The 23,694-nt window shown below is 45.3% G+C and overlaps 1 protein-coding gene across 7 annotated transcripts in view; it reads right to left on the bottom strand.

Annotated features, from left to right (window-relative positions):
* The window catches only part of HTT (huntingtin), a 137,014-nt gene that overhangs the window by 93,212 nt on the left and 20,108 nt on the right, over nt 1-23,694 (bottom strand). For 6 of the 7 annotated variants that reach the window (XR_010942814.1, XM_067734943.1, XM_067734946.1 and 3 more), the window contains exons 3-11: nt 22,716-22,836; nt 18,245-18,304; nt 17,788-17,867; nt 15,987-16,125; nt 10,457-10,598; nt 9,555-9,733; nt 5,727-5,931; nt 4,483-4,530; nt 1,480-1,560 (exon numbers count right to left, since the gene is read on the bottom strand). Coding sequence is in view for 6 of the 7 variants with exons in the window: in XM_067734943.1 (XP_067591044.1) it covers nt 1,480-1,560; nt 4,483-4,530; nt 5,727-5,931; nt 9,555-9,733; nt 10,457-10,598; nt 15,987-16,125; nt 17,788-17,867; nt 18,245-18,304; nt 22,716-22,836 (1,055 nt within the window). In the remaining variant the exon portion in view is untranslated. The remainder of the gene's footprint in view (nt 1-1,479; nt 1,561-4,482; nt 4,531-5,726; nt 5,932-9,554; nt 9,734-10,456; nt 10,599-15,986; nt 16,126-17,787; nt 17,868-18,244; nt 18,305-22,715; nt 22,837-23,694) is intronic. The other variant, XM_067734944.1, reaches the window with a different exon arrangement.

Here is a 23,694-nt window from a genome sequence, read left to right as displayed (position 1 = left end):
AAAAAATTTTTTGTTCCAGTTCTGTGAAAAATGCCACTGGTAATTCGATAGGGATTGCACTGAATCTGTAGATTGCCTTGGGGGTATGGTCATTTTAACAATATTGATTCTTCCAATCCAAGATCACAGTATATCTTTCCATCTGTTTATGTTGTCTTCAATTTCTTTCATCAGTGTCTTATAGTTTTTAGAGTACAGGTCTTTTGCCTCCTTAGGTAGGTTTATTCCTAGGTTTTTGTTTTTCTTTTTTTGATGAGATGCTAAACGGGATTGCTTCCTTAATTTCTCTTTCTGACATTTTATTGTTAGTGTATATTAATTTTGTATATTAATTTTGAATCCTGCAACTTTACCAAATTCTGTGATGAGCTCTTGTAGTTTTCCGGTGACATCTTTAGGATTTTTTATGTATAGTATCATCTGCAAACACTGACAGTTTTACTTCTTCCATTCCAACTTGGATTCTTTTTATTTCTTTTTCTTCTCTGATTGCTGTGGTTAGGACTTCCAAAACTATGTTGAATAAAAGTGGCGAGATTGGGCATCCTTGTCTTGTTCCTGATCTTAGACGGAATGCTTTCAACTTTTCACCATTGAGTATGATGTTAGCTGTGCGCTTGTCATATATAGCCCTTATTATGTTGAGGTCTGTTCCCTCTGTGCCCACTTTCTGGAGTTTTTATCATAAATGGATGTTGAAGTTTTTCAAAAGCTTTCTCTACATCTATTGAGATGATCATATGGTTTTTATTCTTCAGTTTGTTGATGTGGTCTATCACATTGACTGATTTGTGGATACTGAAAAATCCTTGCATCCCTGGGATAAATCCTATTTGACTACATCTATGTTCGTCAATGATATTGGCCTGTAATTTTCTTTTTTTGTGGTATCTTTGTCTGGTTTCAGTATCAAGGTGACAGTGGCCTCATAGAATGAGTTTAGAAGTGTTCCTTCCTCTGCAATTTTTTGGAATAGTTTCACAAGGATAGGTGTTAACTCTTCTCTAAATGTTTGGTAGAATTCACCTGTGAAGCCATCTGGTCCTGGACTTTTGTTTGTTGGGAGTTTTTAAATTACTGATTCAGTTTCAATACTGATAATCGGTCTGTTCATATTTTCTATTTCTTCCTGGTTCAGAGCCTCAGACAATTTTTAATCCCATTTTCCCCCTCACAACCCACGCAATTCATGAGACACTTTACCCACCATCCTCTTCTCAAAAAGACTTATACTCAGGGAGTATAAACCTAATTTTAAAACAGCTTAAACCAGGGAAAACAGCAAACACTTGATGCAAGAAAACACACACACATTTCAAAGTGAACACTATAAAAGACTCCTGAATCATCCACCATTTGAGCAAGCTGGCTTCACTGCTGCCTCCCAGGAGCAAGATCCATGGAGGTGCAGGGGAGGGGAGGAGGTGGGCGCAGCAGGGGAGAGCAAGGAGGACACCACGGCCACTCCGAGAGAGCTACCTGAAAAGGTGGGGCTGCTGCCGTCTGACCTTGACTCAGAGTCATCCTCCAAGGCTGCTGCTTCTCCAAAGAGCACTTTCCCTAGGAAATGATGTAGCGAGAGTCCTTTTAAGCTTGCTAAAAGGACGAACTTTGAAAATCAAATAAATGTACATTCCAAGAGGAATATCGTAAGTATATTTAATTCCTGCTCTCAGTCCATCATTATATATAAGTTCCTTTATACCTCTAGAGTGTGAAACACAAAAAATGCAGAGATATCATACTTAGAGTATTATTAAAGTCAATAAACCTATATGGAAAAAGAATTAAAAGCAACGATTCTCAATCTGTACCACAAAGTACTTTAATAGTTAATATTTATTGACTTAGACTACTGTTAATGTTAAATAATTTATATTACTATTTATTTAATCTTAAAAATGGTAAGTTATGGCTAGAACCAATTCTATTAGCCTTTGGAATATTCATGTCATATCTCCAATGGCACATCAAAACTTATATATAAAACTTTTATAGCTAAAAGTCACTTTTATTTTATCTTTTAATCTGCTAGATTTCTATCATTGATAATCAGTACTCAGGTACTGTTATGATCTATGAGGATGGAATAATATTTCATCTTTTGCAAAATCCTAAAAATACATTTCACAGTTCATGGTTTCTAAATTATATTAATAAGAAAAAAAGTAAACAAAAGTCTTAACATGATTTAACTGGGATCATTAAATCATTTTGGTTATATTACATATAAATGTCATTAAACAACACTATCAATATAATTACTGGTAAGTTCCAATTTCTGATTTCACTGCTCTTCAAAGATTAAGTCATAGGGGTGATAACTTCCACAAATCTACACTGATGTGACGTTAAAGCCCTCCCCCCACCCCAGAATAAAGCAAAGGAAACTCAAAATCTAGATGAAACTAACACAGCAACTTCGCTTATCTACTAAATAACAGGGTCCTTTATTACAGAACAAGTGATTTACCTTGAGAAAGCAAATAACATTCCAACCTGTGAATTCAGAGTTAATGAAATCAGTCTCTGTCTTTGGAAACAGTAGTTTGCAAATCTGTTCCAAGGAGTTCTCCTCAAGAGTGGGCAAGGGCCAGGCTGCTGCCAGGATGCCAGGCCACAACCCCCAGCCCTCACCCTTACATTCAACAACAACAACTCTGTTTTTCTCTCTCCTATGTACTGGCAGATTTCACTTGAAAAAAAGAATTCTGCAGCTATGACAGGAAACTGTGAAAACTGCAGCTCTAAATAAAAACAACAACAAAACACTTGAAAAACAAAAAAGAGATTGAGGACAAATTGTATGTCCTAGCCCCCAAGAAAACAAAATACATCTCTACTAGTCAACGAGTCATTTTATCATCATCAGAAAAAGTGACCGAGAAACAAACAAGGCAAGTGCCGGAGAAATCTAGTCACATGCCTAAAAATCTCTTCCTAGTCCAAGAATAGAAAGGCTAGCTTTTCCTGGAACCCTTTCAGTTTTCAAGCAATCTCAGTGTTTTCACCAAAATCTCAAACTTGACTAAGTATCCCACACTATGATGGCCCAAATATTATTAATTCTAAGTACTTCTAGGAAATGCTCACTTAATCCAGTTAAGGCTAGAATATTATTCCTGTTAAGATCCCATTCAATACTACAAATAATATTAGGCATTAGGCTCTCAATTAAATATTCAACTCATGACACACAAAAAAGATTAGTATGTTGTATGTAAAAGATTAGTTGTTATATGTCAATTATACATCAAAAAAAACCCAAAAACGGTATAAGTCTTTTAGGATTTCAAAATAGAAAACAACAGCAATTCTTTCCTATGGAAATCTAGACTGGAACAGAACATAATTGGTGCTATAAGTGATGACGTGTACCAAAGCTATCAGACCATGTCAGACACACTTCGATTAAATAAAAATAAACAAACTGTATCAGAAACTTAGGTATGTACGAAGCTAAATATGTCTGAAAAATGACAACCAGGCCCAAATTCACCAAATAATTAACCAAACATTATTCCTAATACTAAACAAAATTCATTGGGAAGATGAGTTACCTTTATAAACATAACATTCCCTAAAGCAGGAGAAGGCAAACTCCAGCTCACCCAGTTCTGTAAAATAAAGTTGTACTGGAATGAAGTTGCACCCATTAGCTTAGTATTGTCTATGGCTGCCTTCCTGCCACAGGACAGAGTTGAATCATTGCAAAAGAGACAGTAAGGGCCACAGGCTAAAATGGGTACCACCTGGCCCTTTACAGAAAACATTTGCTGACCCCTGGCCTAAAGCATTAGAAATTTATGACAGGGAATTCTGTGGTGGTCCAGTGGTTAGGATACGGTGCTCTCATTGCCGGGGCCCCGGGTTTAATCCCTGGTCAGGGAACTAAAATCCCATAAGCCACGTGGTACAACCAAAAAAAAAAAAAAAAGGAAATATATGACAAACCAATTCTGATACACAAGCAACTTTTAAAACCCATCCTAGGGACTTCCCTGGTGGCACAGTGGTTAAGAATCCACCTGCTAATGCAGGGGACACGCGTTCAAGCCCTGGTCCGGGAAGATCCCACATGACGCAGAGCAATGAAACCCGTGCGCCACAACTACTGAGCCTGCGCTCTAGAGCCCGCGAGCCACAACTACTGAAGCCCGTGCACCTAGAGCCTGTGCTCCGCAACAAGAGAAGCCACTGCCATGAGATGCCCGCTTGCTGCAACAAAAGGTAGCCCCCGCTCGCCACAACTAGAGAAAGCCCACGCACAGCAACAAAGACCCAATGCAGCCATAAATTAATTAATTATTTATTCTTTAAAAAGCCATCCTACAGGACTATTCAGGCCTGGTTATCAGATTCCAGCAACATTTATACATATAATCACCCTGCTGAGAAGAGTTATAGGCATAGCCAATTACATTACAGAAATATGGAAAAAGCAGTAAAATTGAAAATAAGAATCATTTCTGAAATAATCACCTTTTTGTTTCCTTGAAAGGACAGGGCTGCATGAAGAACCCCCTCCAGCTGTAAATCACAGAAAATGACAGATGAAAGTAAGGTAACAAGCCACTAAAATGCAGAAGGAATTAGAAAATCTTTAAGCTTGATTCAACTTTAAAACTAGAAAATATGTGAACATATTTCTACAGGTGGTGCTTAACTACCATACCGTAACATGAAATCTGCATGTTACAATTTTAATTTCAACGTGAAAATTATATTAACACTCAAATATACAGTTCTAAAATGCAAAAGAGCTCAAAGTGCATTTAAAAAGTCAAACTAAAAACATTAGAAATCTCGGATTATTTGGTCAACTAATAATTAAGTACAAATTTTCATTAGAAACAATCATTAGAAATTAGTATTTCCAGCAATTATTTGTAAGGCGTGCATTCCAGAGAGAAAAGGATTGTTCAGTACAAAGGACAGTGGACAGGCAGATCAACATTTTCTACTCATGGTTCAGGCAAACACTTGTGTTCAAACGAGGCAGCAGTCAGACTTCACGCCAACCTTCCCTGGTCTGCAGATGCTGTGGGTAAAGGCCACACCGCACCCACACTGCACTAAACGGACCCCATGCACCACGCCTACTCAGTGCAGTCAGCAAAGGCTGCAGAAAGAAGCCTCTGCCGCTGAGCCAGACCCAGTTCTAGAGGCTGCGACTCAGGGACCCATCTCTTCCAGCTCCCCAGGGGCAGCTCCACATTAGACTGGTAGGTCTGCACAGCATCCGGGGGCGGGATTAGGGCCCAGTGCCCAAGAGCATGGGGAAGAAGAGCAGAGATGGGGCGGAAGAGGTGCCACGAGACGAGGAACAGAAGGGGTTTTCTAGAATCAGGCGCGACAGCAAAAAGGGCCCAGAGGGCAGAAAAGGAGTCCAGAATTCCAGGAAGACTTGAAGAGCCCACCTTTGGCAAAGGGACACAGCGCCTGGAAATCCCTTCCCGAATGCTTCCACTTCACGACAGATGAAATGCCACGCAGAGGCAGCCGAGTCAGATGCAGGAGGCGGGTTTCACGTGCTGGCCTCACCCTGCCACCTAGCCTTCCCACCTCAGCCCTGCCCCGTCTACACAATAAGGACGACACCTGCATCGCAAGTCTCCTAAGGAACTGAGCTGTCCGTTGCTCAGCACAGCATCGGAGCAAGGGTCAGGAGAGGGGCCAATAACACTGCAGGGTGGACTCCAAGAGTCACCTTCCTAACACCTTACCTATAAGCTCCACGATACTTCCGCTACGACTTCGGCAACCGGGCTCATCCTTAGCGGCAGTGAGTTGCCCGATGCCGCCCGCCGTGGTCAGCACCCGCAGGAGCTCAGGTGGAGGGGTTCTGAGGAGCTGCTGCAGGAGTTCCAGTGCGCCAGTCACAACATTGTGGTCTTGGTGCTGAGTATAATGCAAGGTCAGTTCGTACACCTAGAAACAGAAACACCAGTGTCATTCCCATGGTTTTTAAAATGTGTCCTAGGTTTCAGGTTTTTGTTTTGTCTTACGTTGGGAAAATTTGTGCCTTAATTTCACTCTCTAAAAACTTCTCTATCCCTTCTACCAGTGTGATCATAGCTTCCATGCTGTTTTCTAAAGTCCCAGCATTTTTTTCACTGTTACCTTAATTCCTTAAAAGTAAATAGAGCACTTCCACAAAAGCAGAAGCAGGCTAGTGAAGAGCTCCAGCTCCGTAAACGGGCGACTAGTAAAGGAGAGTAAAGCCCCAAATACACGGAGCGCACAGCTACTCGAACACACACGTCATAAGCAAGAAGTACTGTCATGAGTGCCACTGAGAAAGGGTTTCCAAAGCTTTTAAAGGCACTACATTAAACTTCATTAGTGCTTTTAATACTATATCACATTATATGACCATAGTGTATTTATCCTTTTTCCCTTTAATTAGAGGTGCCAGATAATATACGGAGTTCCCAGCCAAACCTGAATTTCAGATAAACAAATAATTTTGTAGTGTAACTGTGTCCCGTGCAATTTCAGGCATACTTACACCACAAGATTACTGATGATTTATCTGAAATTCAAATAACTGGTACCCCCTATTTTTATTTGCCAAGTTGGGCAGCCTTACCTTTAATATCATAAAAGTCATATATAAGTTTTTTAAAAAGACAGTATAGCGGTTTACAGAGTAAAAGTCTCAAAGGTGGCTACTTTGACTGGCTTGTTTTTAGTTCCTCTGATGGTTACCTCCGTAACTCTAGGTCACAGATCTGCAAACCGCAGTCCACAGGCGAATGTGGCCCTCCATCTGTTTCTGCACATAGTCTTACTGGAGCACGGCTGTGTGTGTACTGTCTGTGGCTGCTCTCCTGCTACGGTGCTGCAGTTGAGTAGCTGGCCCATGAGCCCTGCTCTAGGTAATCAGCTTTACACCGCGATTCCTGAGCCGTCTGCTCTGAGCAAAGAATCTCTTGACTTCTTACTATGTAAATGGGGGAAATGGGCACCCACACTCCCTCACCTCATCTGCCTCCTCCCAAATTCTGTTAGCAACCTGAGTGCTTTTATATTAAGGGTTACATTTATTTAGTACGATGTAACTTTTAAAATCGCACGTGCTCTGCCTAGATGTTGAGCATCTCTCATACACAGCGAAGTCAGTCAGAAAGAGAAAAACACATATTGCAGATTAACGCATACATGTGGAATCTAGAAAAATGGTACAGATGAACCTATCTGCAGGGCAGGAATAGAGACGGAGACGTAGAGCACAGACGTGTGGACACGGTGGGCAGGAAGGGGAGGGTGGGATGAATTGGGAGATTACAACTGACGTAAGTACGCTACCATGTGTAAAACAGGTATAGTGGGAACCTGCAGTATAGCACAGGGAGCTCAGCTCGGTGCTCTGTGAGGACCTAGATGGGGGGGAGGGGAGGGAGGGGGAGGTCCCAGAGGGAGGGGATATATGTATACGTACAGCTGATTCACTTCGTTGTACAGCAGACACTAACACAACATTGTAAAGCAATTATACGCCAATAAAAAAAAAATCAGTATGTGTCTCATCACGTGTACATTAACACCCTTCACTGCAAAGCCTGTTAATGTGACTGGACCCAAAAAGAAAGAAGTATTTCATTATTACTAGTCCTGTGTCACTTGAAAGAGAATGTCCCAAGGATAACCGTTAAATGGATTCTCTTTTATCATAATGTCTTACTTGCTTAAAATTATTCAACATTTTAATTTGTTTCATAATTGGATAACTTACTTTTATAAATCTTCCTGGTTTTCCCCTCCTTTTAACATACACACATGCCTTCCCTTTTTCCCAGCACTTAATCATAACATTGGTCACAAGGAGCTCCTTGGACTCCGTTTCTAATCTGAATGGCACACAGTACCAGTCATCTCAGAATTGCTTCTAACACATTCCTGGGTTAGGTGCTTTGTTTCTTGGATTTCAGGACTTCCTCTTTTTTTGTTATCTATTTCTCATTTTGCTGGAATACATCTTCAAATAATTTTTTCAAAAAGCATACATGAAAAAAGTAAGTGCGCATGAAAAGCAAACTGAATTCTCACATATCTAAAAGTATCTATATTTTGCCCACACTTGCTTAACAGTTTAGCCAGGCTCAGGATTATTTTAAATTCTATTTAAATATAGCTAGCCAAACTATTATTACATTAGCTGAGTTGAACTTCTTAATCAAAATAATTTAATTCAAAATGGCCAATAGTCAAAAGAAAATAGATTAGATATGTTTTAGAGACAATCTTATCTAGCTTGCTAATGCAACAAGGTACCATGTTGTTTAACCATGTTGAAGAAACATTAACTATTAAGAAAATCTGTAATTAATTAAGCACCACATCCCATACCCCTTCACTCCATCCTCCCAGGATTACTGCTCTCTTAGTTTAACACAGTTTTCAATATCCCTCTAGCCACATCTTCCCCCAGCACCCCTACTGACCTGTGAGAAAGCCTGGAGACCTTTACAGGATCCAGCTCACCCTCACCCGCACACTCTCACTCTCTCACTCTGTGCACTTGGCAAAGGCTGCAGCTTCTGTCTATAAAACTCTCTTCTCCCAGCTCCCTGTGTCTGCTCAAATCCTACTCACCCAAAAGCATCAGCCGTAACAGCCTGCCCAGCATGCCTCCCTGAACTTGGTCATGCACACCCCCTGCCCCCCGCCATGTACTCTACAGTACCCTACACCCCCCGCCTTGCTATTTAGTGACTGTTTGCTTGTTTCCCCCACTAGACCAATGGTCTCCAAACTTTTGACTAAGCAGCCTTTTTTAAAAAAAAAAAAAAATCAGAAAAAAGTTCTGAGCATGCAACTCCAATAATATTTATTTTAAAATATTGTACAGGTACTACCGAACTCAGATATTACATATATTATAAAATATGCACCAAATCTGACAAGTCTCTAGCTCCAGTTATTGGTTTACAGGAAATACAGACAACAAAGAAGCATGTTAATTTATACAACGGAGAGTCAATTAATAAAAAATCAGATTGCCGGGAGTTCCACAGGACAATCTGTTTCTTCAAAAAATGAACTCTAAGGGAAAAATAGGGATAGAAGGCAACCATCAGATCAAAGAGAATCACAATCCTTATCAACCAATCTTATTTGGGTACTGATTCCAAAGAGCAGAAGAACAAACTGACAGGGGATACGTGGGTATTTGATGTTAAGAAAGTGTTCTTTTTTTTAGGTATGACAAGGGCATTGTCATTAAAATTTTTAAAAAAGAGTCCTCATCTATAAGGACACATATGAAATAGTTGCAGTAAAATAATACGATGGTTGGGGTTTGCTTCGAGCAGGTCCACGTAAACAGTACCCTCGGTGACCTTGTAAAGGGACGCCTTCATTTTTATCTGACATCACTACCACACACAGGTGGAGTAGCCGGGGTCATGACCTAGGATCTGAACCACAGGGTCTGGCTCCAGAGTGCACGCTCTTAAGCCTCGGCTCTGCCACTTCTCTTCCAAATTAGCTGAGTCTCCGAACGTGGGTCACGTGCGCACAAGCACTAGAGTAAAGCGCGGGACGCCCACCTGGACGAGCTGCTCCGTCGAGGGGGAGACCTCCATCTCTTTCCGCGTCACCCCAAAGCTGCCTTTCAGGCTCGTGTCCTTGACCTGCTGCTGCAGCAAGGGCACCAAATACCTCAATGTGAGCAGCACTCCGAGAATCAGAAGGGCGGAGCGTTCCTCCTCCACGGGAACCAGCAAACCTACAAACGCAGCAACAAGATTCTGTCACATCGGATTCGCTACTGGGAGACTCGTGGCTTCCTTTGTTCACAGGAAGAGATCCAAAGCAGAACCGTATCATGAGGCTGGCAGGGAGGGAAACAGATGGCACAAACATCACGGTAGCGGCCAAAATCCAGGAGTGGCTCTAAGGGGCAACATTTAAAGCCTCAGCTCAGCGAGGCCCTGCAGTGAGTGAGTTTCACTGCCTCTGAAAGCCCCGCAGCTCTTTCACGTCGACTGTCCGTCCGTGTGCTCCCGGCAGCACCTGCCAGCACGGATTTCCACAATTGCCCACAGTAGAGGAGAAGCCTTCACCGGGCCTACAGCCCTCCAGAGAGGCCCCTCACAGGGACCTGAGCCTCAATTTCCGGCCACGGGGACTCCCTGCACTCAGGGTCTCCGCAGAGGTGGTGCGGTGTGCTGCCAGAGGGTCAGGCCCGGGAAGGCTCCCGCCCACGGCCCCGCTAGCTGTCCGAGGGCCTGGCCGCATCCGCACCGCTGCACCGAGGGGGAGGAGCCTTCTTGGAACCCTCACCCAGACCCCACAGGGGCTCATTCACATTTACCAGCCGGCCAGAGCTAAAGGGCCCGGTCCAGAAGCCAAGGGGCTGCCTGATTTTAAAGAATTTCGCAGGCCTGTCTCAAGTAAACGCTAGTGACCACCCCCCACGGGGAGACTCACTAACAGGCCTACGCCTTACCTAAGAGCACACTGAGCAGCCAGCTGTAAAAGTACTGCGTCCTCCTGGAGTGCTGGCAGATGCTCACCGCCGAGCCGGCCGCCGTCCGCCGCACGGTAGGAGAGCTGCACTTCAGATTCGCTATGAAAGCCTTTAACAGAACCTGTGGAAGCAAAGTCCAAGTAGACAGAAGACGAAGCTCCTGTGAAACTCATCATGGGCTTCCCTGGTGCAGTGGTTAAGAATCCGCCTGCCAATGCAGGGGACACGGGTTCGAGCCCTGGTCCGGAAAGACCCCACATGCCGCGAGCAACTAAGCCCATGCGCCACAACTACTGAGCCTGCGCTCTAGAGCCCGCGAGCCACAACTACTGAGCCCGCGAGCCACAACTACTGAAGCCTGCGTGTCTAAAGCCCGCGCTCCATAACAAGAGAAGCCACTGCAATGAGAAGCCCGCACACCGCAACGAAGAGTAGGCCCTGCTCGCTGCAACTAGAGAAAGCCCGCACGCAGCAACAAAGACCCAACGCAGCCAAAGATAAATAAAATAAAATAAATAAATTTATTTTTTTAAAAAAAGAAAAAGAAACCATCATGTATTTCAAAAAGCATAACTTGCTCCAAATTCTTGCAGAGTATAAAGTACTAACAATTTGAGACCTTCCTAGAGCTGAAAGGAAGCACACCAAATCTGGGATATTTCAGAGCAGTCTGCAAATATGTAGTCGATTTATTTCCTTATAAACTGAGTAGGGACTTGCTCAGCATCTACGTCCCTACACGAGAGTGAAAGCCTTCACTTCTAGAAAAGGTGTCCCCACAATAGTTGGGGCCAGGGTCAGTGAATAACACTATGTAAAATAAAAGCAGGGCTTCCCTGGTGGCGCAGTGGTTGAGAGTCTGCCTGCCGATGCAGGGGACATGAGTTCATGCCCCGATCCGGGACGGGAGAATCCCACATGCCGCGGGGCGGCTGGGCCCGTGAGCCATGGCCGCTGAGCCTGTGCTCCGCAACGGGAGAGGCCACAACAGTGAGAGGCCCGCGTACCACAAAAAAAAAAAACAAAACCACACACAGTAAATAATGAAGTCCAGGAGAAAAGTGCTAGCCAATCACAGCAAGGTCCCAGCCTGAACGACGGCTTGTAAACGTGCTGCTAATGCCACCAAGAGACAGTCCCAGGTCTGGAAGACGTGTGCAGCGTAACTGAGCTGAGACCACACACTCCTCACAGCTATTTTCCTAAGAAATCAGAGAATAAGACTTGTTACCGTGCCTCCAAGAAAACCCAAAGGAGGGGTGCTATAATTCTAGGGGTGCTATATTGCTAACGATGACCGTTTAAGTCTTCACAAAAATATCCAAAGAATGAAAGGGGGTGACCATCCAGCTGCAGGAGTCTGGTGACTATGTTACTTAAGAACGTCTACTTCCCATCATTCTAAGCTATGCTCTGAGCGATGATTTGGCCCAGCTACTGCTGGGCGTGTACGGAGCCTCGCTGGGCAAGTCAGCGACACCACTGGGGCCCTACCGGGGAGTCTAACCATCGGCAAAGGAGCAGCCAATTAACAGCCTGGCATCTGACTTAAACAAGCTTCTCCCTAACTGCGTGTTGGCATAAACTGGTTCTCAGAGGCTCATCAACGCTCAGTGAATTCACAGATTAGACCTCTGGAACCAGAGAGGTGGAGGACCAGACCCCCGGCCACAGGACACCCCTAGTGGATTGTGGCCTCCAGTTTCTCCCCAGAGACAATACCCAGAGAAACCAGTCAACTTATCTCTGACAAACTTTTTTAGCTTCAAGGAAAGATACATTTTAAAGAACTCCTTTGAGTGAGAACACACACACACACACACACACACACACACACACACATCACTGAAACGGTAAATAAAGAATCATCCTATATTAGTCCCAACTTCTAAGCAGAATGAAAGCTAAACATTACTATGAAGAGTCAGCCCATGGTGAACTTAAAGTTTGGAATAATAGTAAAATGGAACGAGAGCTCGAGGGGGCTTCCTTGGGTCTAAATCCCCCAGTCCCGAGAATGCCCGGTAGCAGGCTGCTGGCCGGAGGTTACCTAGACCACCCTTAAAAGCTCTTCTCATAAGCGGAGGAAGTGCGCTAGGCTACAGGGCAGATAGCTCCACTTCTCTAAACACAGGCAGGACATACATTTAAGAGTACTTCATTCCACTTCAGGGTCAGAGTACTTAGGGAGTGGAAATGGAAATTAAACCAAACTGTGACTCCAGGTCACACTCAGCAGACGGCTAAACTTACAATGACCAAAATTCCAATTCCGCGAGGCCAGGGAGCTGCCGGAATTCGCACACACCGCTGATGAGGTGTGAGCTCGGGCAGCCACTGAGAAAAGCTGCTTGGAGGCATCTACCGAAGGTGGCGTATACACACCCCACAATCTCCGTTTCTAGCTATCACAACCTGTGCTCCAAGAGACACGTACAAGGACAGGCACAGCAGCAACGCTCGCGACGGCCAATACTACGAACGACCCAAGGTCCAGCTGCGGTAAAATGATGAGCTGGAGCACATTCATCCAAGGGAACGCTACACAGCTCCGGAAAACCACAGGATCTAGTGACACACGCAGTGACGTGGGAGAATCTCACGAGCTTAGTGCTGAGCAAAAGAAACCAGACGAAAAGAATACATACTGTATGGGCCTACATATTTACAATTTAAAAACAGACCCTATGGCATTAGAAGCCAGGTCAGTGATCAGCCCTGTGGAGGAAGGAGGGAGTAGTGACAGGGAGAGGGGGCGGAGGCTCCCGGGTGCCGGTAATACTCCATATGTCCAGACCTAGGCAGTGGCCGTGAGGGCAGATTCGCTTTGTGACCACTCATCAAGGAGTACATGTATGATTTACATGCTTCTTGTCTGTACATTATACACCAGTCAAATAAAAGGCTCGGGAGTCTCAATATTTAACAGGCAAGCCTGAGAATAATGCCGCAGGGCTCCTGTTAGGAAACTTCTGATCAAACATGCTGTACTGGACACGTGAACCTCTACTTCCCAGACACACCACCAGAATCACATGTACAAGGTTTAAAAAGCATAAACTTACAAGGACAAAAAGAACAGAACAGGGACAAGCGCAGACTAGAGGCATTAACAAATTTCTGGAAGCTAGAAAGTAAACAAGTGGTAACGGACTGATTTGCAGCCCTCAGGCAGAAGTTCCCACGCAAGCCTTTTTGGGAGCTGGGGAGAAGGACTGAAAGCCACCAACCAAAGGCAAGCTCACTCAAGCCACAGAAATCCAAGAAAAGCTCAGGCTTAGGAGTACCAGAGACATCTGAAAGTGGCGTGGATGTGGGGACGAAACAGCTGCTCATCTAACAGCTCCTTGGGTAAATTGCCAAGCCCCGCTCCCACCCAGGCAGCCCGGGATGTGGTCTTCACTTCCCCGTCTCCCGCAGAGACAGGGAATCCCCAGAGATGCTGCCACAGCTGAGGACAGGCACGAGGCACAGACAGAAAAGAGAAATGAAGAAGTCTGCATTCTCACCAGTGAGACTGTCAGCACCCTTCCATCCAAGGGTCCCAGGACAAATGCAGCTGGGCTGATGCCTCCAAGCAGGAGAATGAGGGATTTTTCTTTAGAGATATTGACTGGCCCAAGAGCAAAAGACTTACTGACACTGACATTTAAAGACCCACAGTGGAAAAGCAGGTTCACTACCCATTACCTGAGGAAGTCCACCAGGAGACAAAGCTTGCCACACACTTGCTTCCAATAAGCTTTTTAGGGGCTCACTCAAATCTATGCGGACAACTGCTGACATAAAAGAGAAAGACAGGAAATAGAACAGAGGAAGTGAGAAGAAACACACAACATGGAGGTCAAAGGAAGTTGTCAAGAAACTATAATCAGTATCCTCAGAAAGATAAGAGAGTGTATTCATGAAACAAGAAGAGGGTGCCAGAAAACATGACCATTCTGAACACGAGAAAGCTCTTAGAAATTAATGCCACAGCAGGAACAAAAATTCCAGAGAAGAGTCTGAGGTGGACATCTCCTAGCAAAGTACAGGAAAGAGACATGGAAAATAGAAACAAAAGATAGTACAAATGTGCATCAGTCCAGGAGGACCAACAGCTAACTAACGAATTTCAGAAAGACAGCACAGAGAAAATAAAGGGGGGAAATTGTCAGAGAAGTATAAGGACAACTCCCAGAACTGAAGGCTGGAACGTTCCAAATTAAAAGGTCTATCAAGCACCCAGCACTCCCCCCTCCACAAAACAGCAAAAACCTTCTAGAGAAGGACACATTCAGAGGCGAAGAGATCAGGTCATTCGACTTCTCGGATGCCCCGCTGGAGACTATGAGACAAAGGGGCAAAGCCTGTACATTCCCAAGGGAAGACCATTTCCACCCCAGAACTCTACGCCCAGCCAAGCGTGAGGGAGAAATCAAGGCATTTTCACTAATGCAGAATCTCAAACGATTTACTTGCCAGTCAGCCTTTCTCGGGAAGCCCCCTCTCCAGGAGTAAGCCTACAGAGACAAAGACAGGGCAGCCAGGAATCAGGCATCGGACAGGGGAGCCAAGACATGACCGTGCGACAGACCTAAGGGGCGCCCTGACCAGGCTGGAGCAGCAGCTGCAGAGCCCAGGACGACCCCAGTGGAGGAAACGGGTCCAGGAAACTACCCATCATGTGCACAACTGAACTGAGACACACAGCGCTGGTGGGAGGTGTGAGAAGACGGAAATTGCCAAAGAATAATAAGCAAATGAAAAAGAGGCAATTACTGACTCCGGAAATACCAAAGAGTTATACACAGAAACATAACCACGGCACAGAACATAACTAGTTGTGACTATTTACTTAGGCATAATAATGTACACACTGAATACTGATATAACTGTAGTAAAAAGAGGGAAGAAGGGTTAGAGTTGAATTCATCTTTCCCATTGTAAAAAATAAAAAAATCCAAAACCAGCAGTATAAGCAAGTTATTTAGAAATATGGAGGGAAATACCAAGAAAAACACTAACACAGGACTGACCCACTAAAAGGATGAAGTCAAGAACCTGTAATCCTCAGACCATGTGACAGGGTCATGATTTCTCGACATTATAGACAAAACACTAAAGAGGGTTTGAAGGTTGCTGGTTGGGGCAAAAACAAACAGGAAGTGGTTCCCAACGGCTGCAGGGCACTCGTACGCACAAGGCGTCATCGGTGAGCTTTCTCCTGCCTGCAGTCCAGGGACGGTGGCCTTTCTTCAGCCAGGCTAAGCAGTCAATCTTATACCCCAAAACCAGTCTGCTCTGACAAAATGCCTTTGGATTTTGCATCTATAAACCATCTCCCTACTCCTCTTTTCACCCGACAGTAAGAAAGCAGAAGTGGCAAGAAACTCTCAGTGTGCCTCCAAAGAGCTCAAAAGGTTTTAATCTAAACTACGAAGCACAGCCTAACTCGAGAAGTACTCTCAAATGCCTGCCTGCGCAAAAGCCCAACTCCCACGCTTGTGACCTGAGGCAGCAGTCATACCTTAATTTCATTGTCGTTTGCAAAATTGCCAAAAGAAGCCATAATCTTAGGGACAGCTGCAGCCAAGGTCTCCTGGACAGACTCCTCGGGTCTCTTGCTTGTGCGCGTCAGACAAGGCAAAAGGTTTACCAAGTAAGGCCTGCACATGTGAGAGGGACACTAATTACTCTTCCAGGGCCTACCTTAATGAGAAACACAAGCGATTAGTTCAGCGTCTGTTAGGGAAAAAACAGTTTTTACATGCAAGAGAGTCCTTCCTGGAAGGTAAACAAACCTCTGCTAGAAGACTAAAGGCAGATGAAGCCCAGATGCTGGGAGGCTCTCATCCTTTGTTTCTCCTCTAGTCACACACACGACTCTCAAAAGCTTGTTTTAAAAATTCTTTGCAGTAAATTATAACAGTTATTAAAATAATCAGATTCTAAATGAGAAAATAACAGATAATATAAGAAAACACCATTTAAAAAGTAAATTAAGAAATAAGAATAAAGCTTTCTTGAAAAGGGAGCATTACAAAATTTTTTCTAAGCATTGACCTGAATAAGGCCTTAGAGAGAAGCCTGGCCCTCTACAGAGAAGTAGCAGACCACGCAGGACTGGAGAGGAGCAGTCACAGGACAGATAAGCCGAAGCCACGGGACAAGAACTTGGTGGCGGCGGCGGCGTCCTCTAGTGGCAGAGACGGGCAGCAAGCAGGTGCACCCCTGGGACTGTACAGGGAGGGAGGCGGGCCCTTCTAAGGAGATGACCCAAGGGAAAACAAACCAGACATCAGAAGGAAGACATGCCCAACTTTTCAAAGTCAGGCCAATGAGTCAACGGAGTGTCTGAGGTGACGGGGGCCACTGGGGGCCAGATCTCCCTGGGCCTTGGTAAGGAGTCTGGATTTATCTGAACAGCTCTGGGAAACGAGTAAAGAGTTTAAGTGAAGGAATGACATGACCCAATCATAGTTTTTTAAGGTCACTTTGGCTTCTATGTGGAGAACTAGGGATGTGTTGCTTTAGAAATATAACGAAGTTTTCAAAACAAGGATAGTAACAGAAAAAGGTTATATAAAAAGAAATGTCCTTAGTGACTGTATGTGTGCAATCATGTAAGACTCTTATTACAGTCAGGCTCAGTGGAACAGATCACTGTTCATATTAAAAGAGAGGGTTTCTGCCACTCCACCAGTTCCTCGGGGACAGAGCCAAGGGCTCCATGGATGTCAGCACGTCTTGCCAGTGAAGGAGAGAAGGAAGGAGTTGAAAACCGTGGCCCTTCTTTTGTTTTTCAATCCATTAAGATACAACTGGTTCAATCAGTCAAATCTTTATTCACAGTTTAACACTCATATTTTTAACCCACATAATAGACAAAGGCATGGTTTTCTGTAATCCCTAGAGTGAGCACAATGAGGTAGTACTCAGCCTTCGACCACCTGGCAAGTATCTGCCCGGCCAGTACCGCGTGCAGGCGCCGCTGTCAGTGTTGGGCTGCAGCAGGGGCCAGACAGGGACGCCCCCACTGTCCTGAGACGCACATCTCCTACAGCTCTCGGGGGAGGGTGGGGTAGAAAACGAACAAGCACGCTGATGAAGTGTGCGGCAGTATTCCTGAGAGCCGTAAGTTTTACGCAGGAAAAGGATCAGGACAACCTGTACTGCAGCTGGAGAGGCAGAGGTGGGCAGCTTCAGACAGAGTGGACAGGGAAGACCTTTAGAGAAATGACATTTGAGCCAAGAGGGCAAGAATCCACCGCAGCTGGCCCCCCACCCAAAATAATAATAATAGTGATAACCCAGAGTGTCCACTTTACCTGCATTTCTGAGGCCGAACGAGGTGAGCCAGCTCGGCAAACCTCCACAGGGCAGCGCGCAGGCTCCGAGGAGCGCCGTTCTGAGGGATTTAAGAAGCAGCGTGTTACATTGAAGAGTCGCCGACACGAGTCACCAAGAGGACTTCAAATAAACAAAAGCATTTTTTCATTGCTAATTTCTATTTTTAGAGAAAAGGCCATTTAAATGTGTAACTACTTTTGAAATGTTAAGGTCTAATGGGATGCAATTATAAAGATATTTTTTAAAACTACCATGTTAGTTCCCATCCCATCTAATAAATAATGAGGAGCAACCTTTTGAAGAAAAGTAAAACAATAAAGTCTACTTTACCAAACAGCATTTATTTCCTTATCAAATAAAAGACAAAATTTCACATACACTGCTCAACACAGTGAATCAGTAGCACTTTTTCAATGATGGAAAACAAAAGCCTACCTTTTTAATTTCCTTATAGAGTTCCAACTGTAACCTCGGAAGATTAGAATCCATCAAAGCCTACAACAAAATACAAGAGATTTGTTCACGGAAGACACATTCTACTAGCAATTCTAAACAAAGTGAAAACGCAGCTAAAATTTCAATTTGGGGGCAAAGTAGAATATAATAGCAACTAAACTAAGAACCTATTCTTTAAGAAAGAAGCATATGTATGCAGGAAGTTACCAAACAGACTAGATACAGGTCATTCACTTTAATTTTAAAAATGGAAGGAAAAAATTTAACTTTCATTACAATCAAATACTACACAGTATCAAAATTAAATGGTAGATAGTTCAAACTCATTCTAAAGCTCTTACATTCAATTAAAGCACATTCTGTTGGACGATCCAACATTAGCAATGCCCTGGAGTCTGCAGGGCCAGCAGGGCGGTGGGTGGACATCCCAGATCAGAGCCTCTAGCTCTGGCGTGGGAATACTCCTCTCCACGCAGAAGCCCAAGTCCTTTCCAAAGGTCTGGTCCCCCAGTGATGCACGGGTGCTCCCCAGGGAGCAGCAACGCTCCGAACCTGCTGGAACCATAGGCTCCTCAGAGCCATTTCTTGACCCTTCTGCTCACTTATGGGCCAAACCAAAAAATGGCCACACAGCCAATTTCAACCCAGTAAGAATGGTTGATGGCAACCACCGCCAGTGACACAAAGTCCCCGTTGGAGGCGGCTACTCAAGACAGAAAGGAGAGACTTCTGTGCCCTGCTCTCGGCCATGGGAACCCTCTCTTCCAAAACAGTATTGCCAATGTCTCGTCCACAAGAAGAGCAGAAAGACGTAACCAAGCCTCCAGAGAAAATCCCTCCTCCTTTCCTAAGATGTACAGCATGTGATGTCTATAAACCAAGCTGGTCTTAGTAAAACTCACGGAGGTTCAGCAAGCTTGAGAATCAAACCAGGGTCACTTTCTGGGAGGTTCCAAATAATGTCTCAGAAATTTTAAAATCCTAATTCTGCTGTTTCAGCGTGTACTGAAATTCCTTAAATGAGCACACCAAAATGGACAAACATATATTAAAGCACTACTTTGCCAATAAAACCAGAAGGCATATCAAAGTTTTGTTTTACTTTATAAATGTTTTATAAACTGATACCAAACCTATTTTATTACAGGAGGAACGTAAACCCCAAGCCCCTGGAACAGCACTGAACGGGCCCTCGCAGTCATGGGTGATGGGAAGGTGCCATCTGACCCCTCCCGGCTCCTGACCCCACCTTCACACTGAGGCGAACACACACAGAGCCGGGTCCAGCCCATCGCGGCCCCCTGTGCCTCACAGGCCGCCCTGGTTCAAGGCCCCCATCGCTCCTGCCCGGGTTACTCAGCCTCTCGCAGGGATTCTGGGTGCACAGTCTTTCTCCACTCCAAGGCAGGCTACACGGCATCCGCAGGCTACTCTTCCTAAATAAAGCCCTCCTCTGACCAGGTTAAAGACCTTCACGAGCTCTTCCTCTTCATCCTCTACCAGATGAAGTACAAACCCCTTGAATGGATCCTCAACACCTCCCATTCTCTGCTAGCACACACGTTCACCCTCCTAGGTGGGTCTGCAGGGGTTAAGACGGTCCTGATCTCCTCACTCACCTAACAGCCACCACCTCCAGGAAGCCTTCTCTGCCTCGCCAGACAGAAATCACATCCACTTCCTGACCGCCACGATGAGTTGCCAGCATGTCTCGGAACTTACACCACGCATTAAGCCATTCCTGTACAAACATGCTTCCCCCTCCCCAAGACTGCAAATCTGAAGGCAGGAGCATGCTGTCAGCTGAAGCACATCCCCAGTGCATTTGCTACAAGTGAAAAGCAGAGCATGTCCCATTTTCTTGGGTCCTCATCCTAAGCATATAATGATACTCTGAAAAACAGAAGGCGCAAGTCCAGGACCTGACTCCTAAGCGACCATCCATGTGTTCCTCTCCACCCCTGACACCCGGGCCTAACGCCATCCAAGTTCTCCCGAGCCTGTCCTTCCTTTGCCACCGTGAGAGCACATCAGCCAGACCCTGACCCCATCCCCAGCCTGCTGGCCTTGAAGACCTGTGCATCTGAGGAAGCAGACATCAGAGCACAGCCAAAGCCCAGGATGTCCGACTTTAAGCAGAAAGAAGAGGTTCTGAGAGACTGACCTCGTCTTACGCTCAGGGGCGCAACATGAGAAGTTGGAACCTCTGCACTGGGAGGCCAGAAACAAGGCAGAGGAGATAGGAAGGCAGTAGGGAGGTGGCCAGGAAGAGAAGCCAGCACCTAGAGCTCTGACCAGGCCATGGCCCAAGCCCCCAAACACACACACCAGGATTGTTGGATGGCAGTTACAGGAGCAGGTCTCCCTCTGCAGCATGTGCCTCCAGGTAAAATGACCACCTTCTTTGTTTGTGTGTTTGGGGCCATATTTTCCTCTCTCCCCTCTTCACCTGTTCTTGTCATGACCAAGGCAACCTGTGGTGACTTCTTTAGGTTTCCTGATTCTGAGGATCAGAGTTCAAGAACTGAAATATCAGAAAAAGCCTAGCCTGGTCCTGCCAGTGGGAATAAAAAAAAGCAGCAAGGATGTTGAGGCCTAGAGAAAAGCAAGGGTAAGTGAAAAAGTCCACCTCCAAACGTGCTGTGGACCCATCACACCTGAGTGGTACCCACACACTGCCGGGCAGAGAACAAGGTCAAATGGCCGTGGCCACTGCAACACTGCGGGGGTGGGGGAGTGGGGGGGCGTGTGGAGACGTGAAATGCAGGTGGAGGGAGAAGACCAGGCAACTCCCAATGGAGAAGCCAGAACCCTGTGTCTGCAGGGAAGCTGGCGCCCGAGCATAGACAGCATGGCCCACAGATCCACACGCCAGAAAGCGGGGAGCAGTGGGGCTCTGGCGTGCCCCTCGGCCTCTCTGGTTAAGGAAGCAGGAATCTCACTGTAAGAGCGCCCCTTACCACTCCGAGGCCCAGCAAGGGGCAGGATAACGCTAACCCGTCACGCACGTCACTGCACCTGATCCTCACACCCACGCACACCACAAACCCGTGTCCGATTCCCTCTGTGGTTAAGGAGACGGAGGCTCGCAGAATGAAGTACATCTCCCGAAGCTGCTCAGCGAGCGGGCAGCAGAGGCCAGATTCAAGCGCAGCCCTCCTTCACTCCAGAACCTCCCTGTGCCCCACCTCCTTAACGCAGGAGTAAAGGGTGACCGTCTTCCCGAGGAAGCTGGACCCATGACAGAAAAACGGACAATTTCTTGACCAACGTAAAGTGTGACCACTCTCCAGAGAAAGCCCTTGGGGAGACTCCAAAGAACAGTTTTGGTTTTCAAGATCCTAATAAGGAGGGAAATATTCAACTAGCCTATGTTAGGCTGGAGTTTTTGGCTCATCTGGCCAAGTAAGTATTACTAGGAAGAGAGCCTTCAAGGAAAATGAAAAGATGTGGCCTTATCTAAATTCCATGGGTGGAACTCAAAACAGTAAGGGAAAAATCAGGAAAAACTGGAAAGATCCAATTAGCAGGGCTTCCCTGCAGAGAAGGGAACAAGATACATTTTCTCCTTAACCATTATCAAGAAATCGTTTTTGGAGAAAGCGTCAAGAACTATGTCAGTGAACCTTCCTCAGCACCGGTTAGCCTATGGTGGGAACAATATATAAGCTCAGACACAACATTCAAAAGGCTCATTCACACACTCAAAGGTGACCTGCAAGAAGGTGCCCAAGGTGGTTGAGGATACAAACTAGGAGAACGGCAGAATGAGAAAAACAAGGATTGTTTTCCAACACCGTAAGAATTATGGAAGAAAGACTTTATCTTCGATGGCAGCAGGAAACAAAAAAAGGGAAAAGTGGATTAAAGCTACAGTGGTCTTGGGTACTAGCTCTGCACCGGGAAGCAGTAAGCGAAGAGGACAGGTGTCCCCCGCCCACTCCTTACCTCACCCACCACCCAGGTAGCTCTGGCTTTCTGGCTTCATCAACCTTTTCTGGGAAATCCTGTCTCTCCAGTCACGTCACACTAACTCCAGCGCAGCTACCAGAGAAGGCACGTCTTTACCTGCAAACAGTACTGCCTGACCCAGGTCTTAGGAGACGAAGACACCAAAAGCGGATCCCACTCCCCGTCCCCCTGCCTTTCAAGGCCTCATGGTTTCTCAACAAAGTGATGCTTTCCCCAAGAGCACCCAGTGGCCCCCATCAGCGCCCACCCCGACCTATGCCCTGTGCAGGCACGAGGGTAAACCCACTCCCTCTGATGGGGCAGGTGCAGCCGGCACGCTGGCACACAGCAGAGAGCCTCCAAACCACACACCATAAATGGAAACATTGCAGATGTCCTAAGGGACTTTGCTACTCAAAACAAAAGAACCCTAAGTCATGGTTTCTTCTCTTAGCTACAACGGTCACAGCTCGTAGAACACCGTCCACAGGGCTCTTACTTTTATGACTTTGTTGAGGCACTCGTCAGCCACCATCCTGACATCTGACTCTGCGTCATCACTGCACAGCAGAAAAAGTTCCATAGCAATGCCCAGAAGTTTCTGAAATTCTGGAGAATTTCTAAGTAAAAAAAGAAGAGAGACTGTCACAGCCAAAAGGAACCTCAGAAGACACGACGACGAAACATAGTGAAGTTTCTGGTATCCTATGTGGGATTCTGGAACAGAAAAAGGACATTACATAAAAATTAAGGCTAACAGTATACCAATATTGAGTCATTAATTGTGAAAATTGCACCACAGTAATGTAAGATGCTAATAATTTGGGTAACTGCATGTGGAGTTTATGAGAACACTCTATACTATCTTTGTAATTGTTCTGTAAATCTAAAACTATTCTAAAATTTAAGAATTACTTATAAATAGAAGTGTACTTGCAAGACAATCTTATTTTGTTTGAGTTTTAGTCAAAAAATCTTAAAAAGACACTGTCTTTGTACGTACTTTAACTCAATTAAAAAAAAGACACGGCTTCAGATACTTAAATCTCAGATAGCCATCTGCCCTCTGCCAACAAGTTACTTCTACTCTTACAATATTCTCAGAACCTAGAAAATCAATATACCAATATAACTCCTTTACTCCTTTTTCATCTTGCTTTCAGTATGTTCCAAACTCAACATCATCATGGTCAGGCTGTGTTTTTGTTGCTCCATCAGTCTCAAGAACTGGAATCTAGGCGATGCCTGTAAATGATTTTTAAAAGTTCACTGAGAGAGCCTGTCAGGCAGTTGTGATCCAATTGGCTAAACACAGCCAAGACAGAGAGACCCATGGCCATGTGCATGAAACTGACTTCACAGCACAGTGAGGGATGGGCCAGCAGCAATACAGCCCCTGGACAAAGCTGCTATTCTTGAAACATCTCAGTCTAGAGTCCTCTGAAATAAAGGGCCTCCTCCCCACTCTCTCTCTACCT

Source organism: Pseudorca crassidens, chromosome 4, assembly GCF_039906515.1.
Source record: "Pseudorca crassidens isolate mPseCra1 chromosome 4, mPseCra1.hap1, whole genome shotgun sequence".
In the NCBI taxonomy this organism is placed as follows: Eukaryota; Metazoa; Chordata; class Mammalia; order Artiodactyla; family Delphinidae; genus Pseudorca; species Pseudorca crassidens.
Note: the sequence above shows the minus strand (reverse complement) of the source record. Positions and strands in the feature narration are given on the sequence as shown.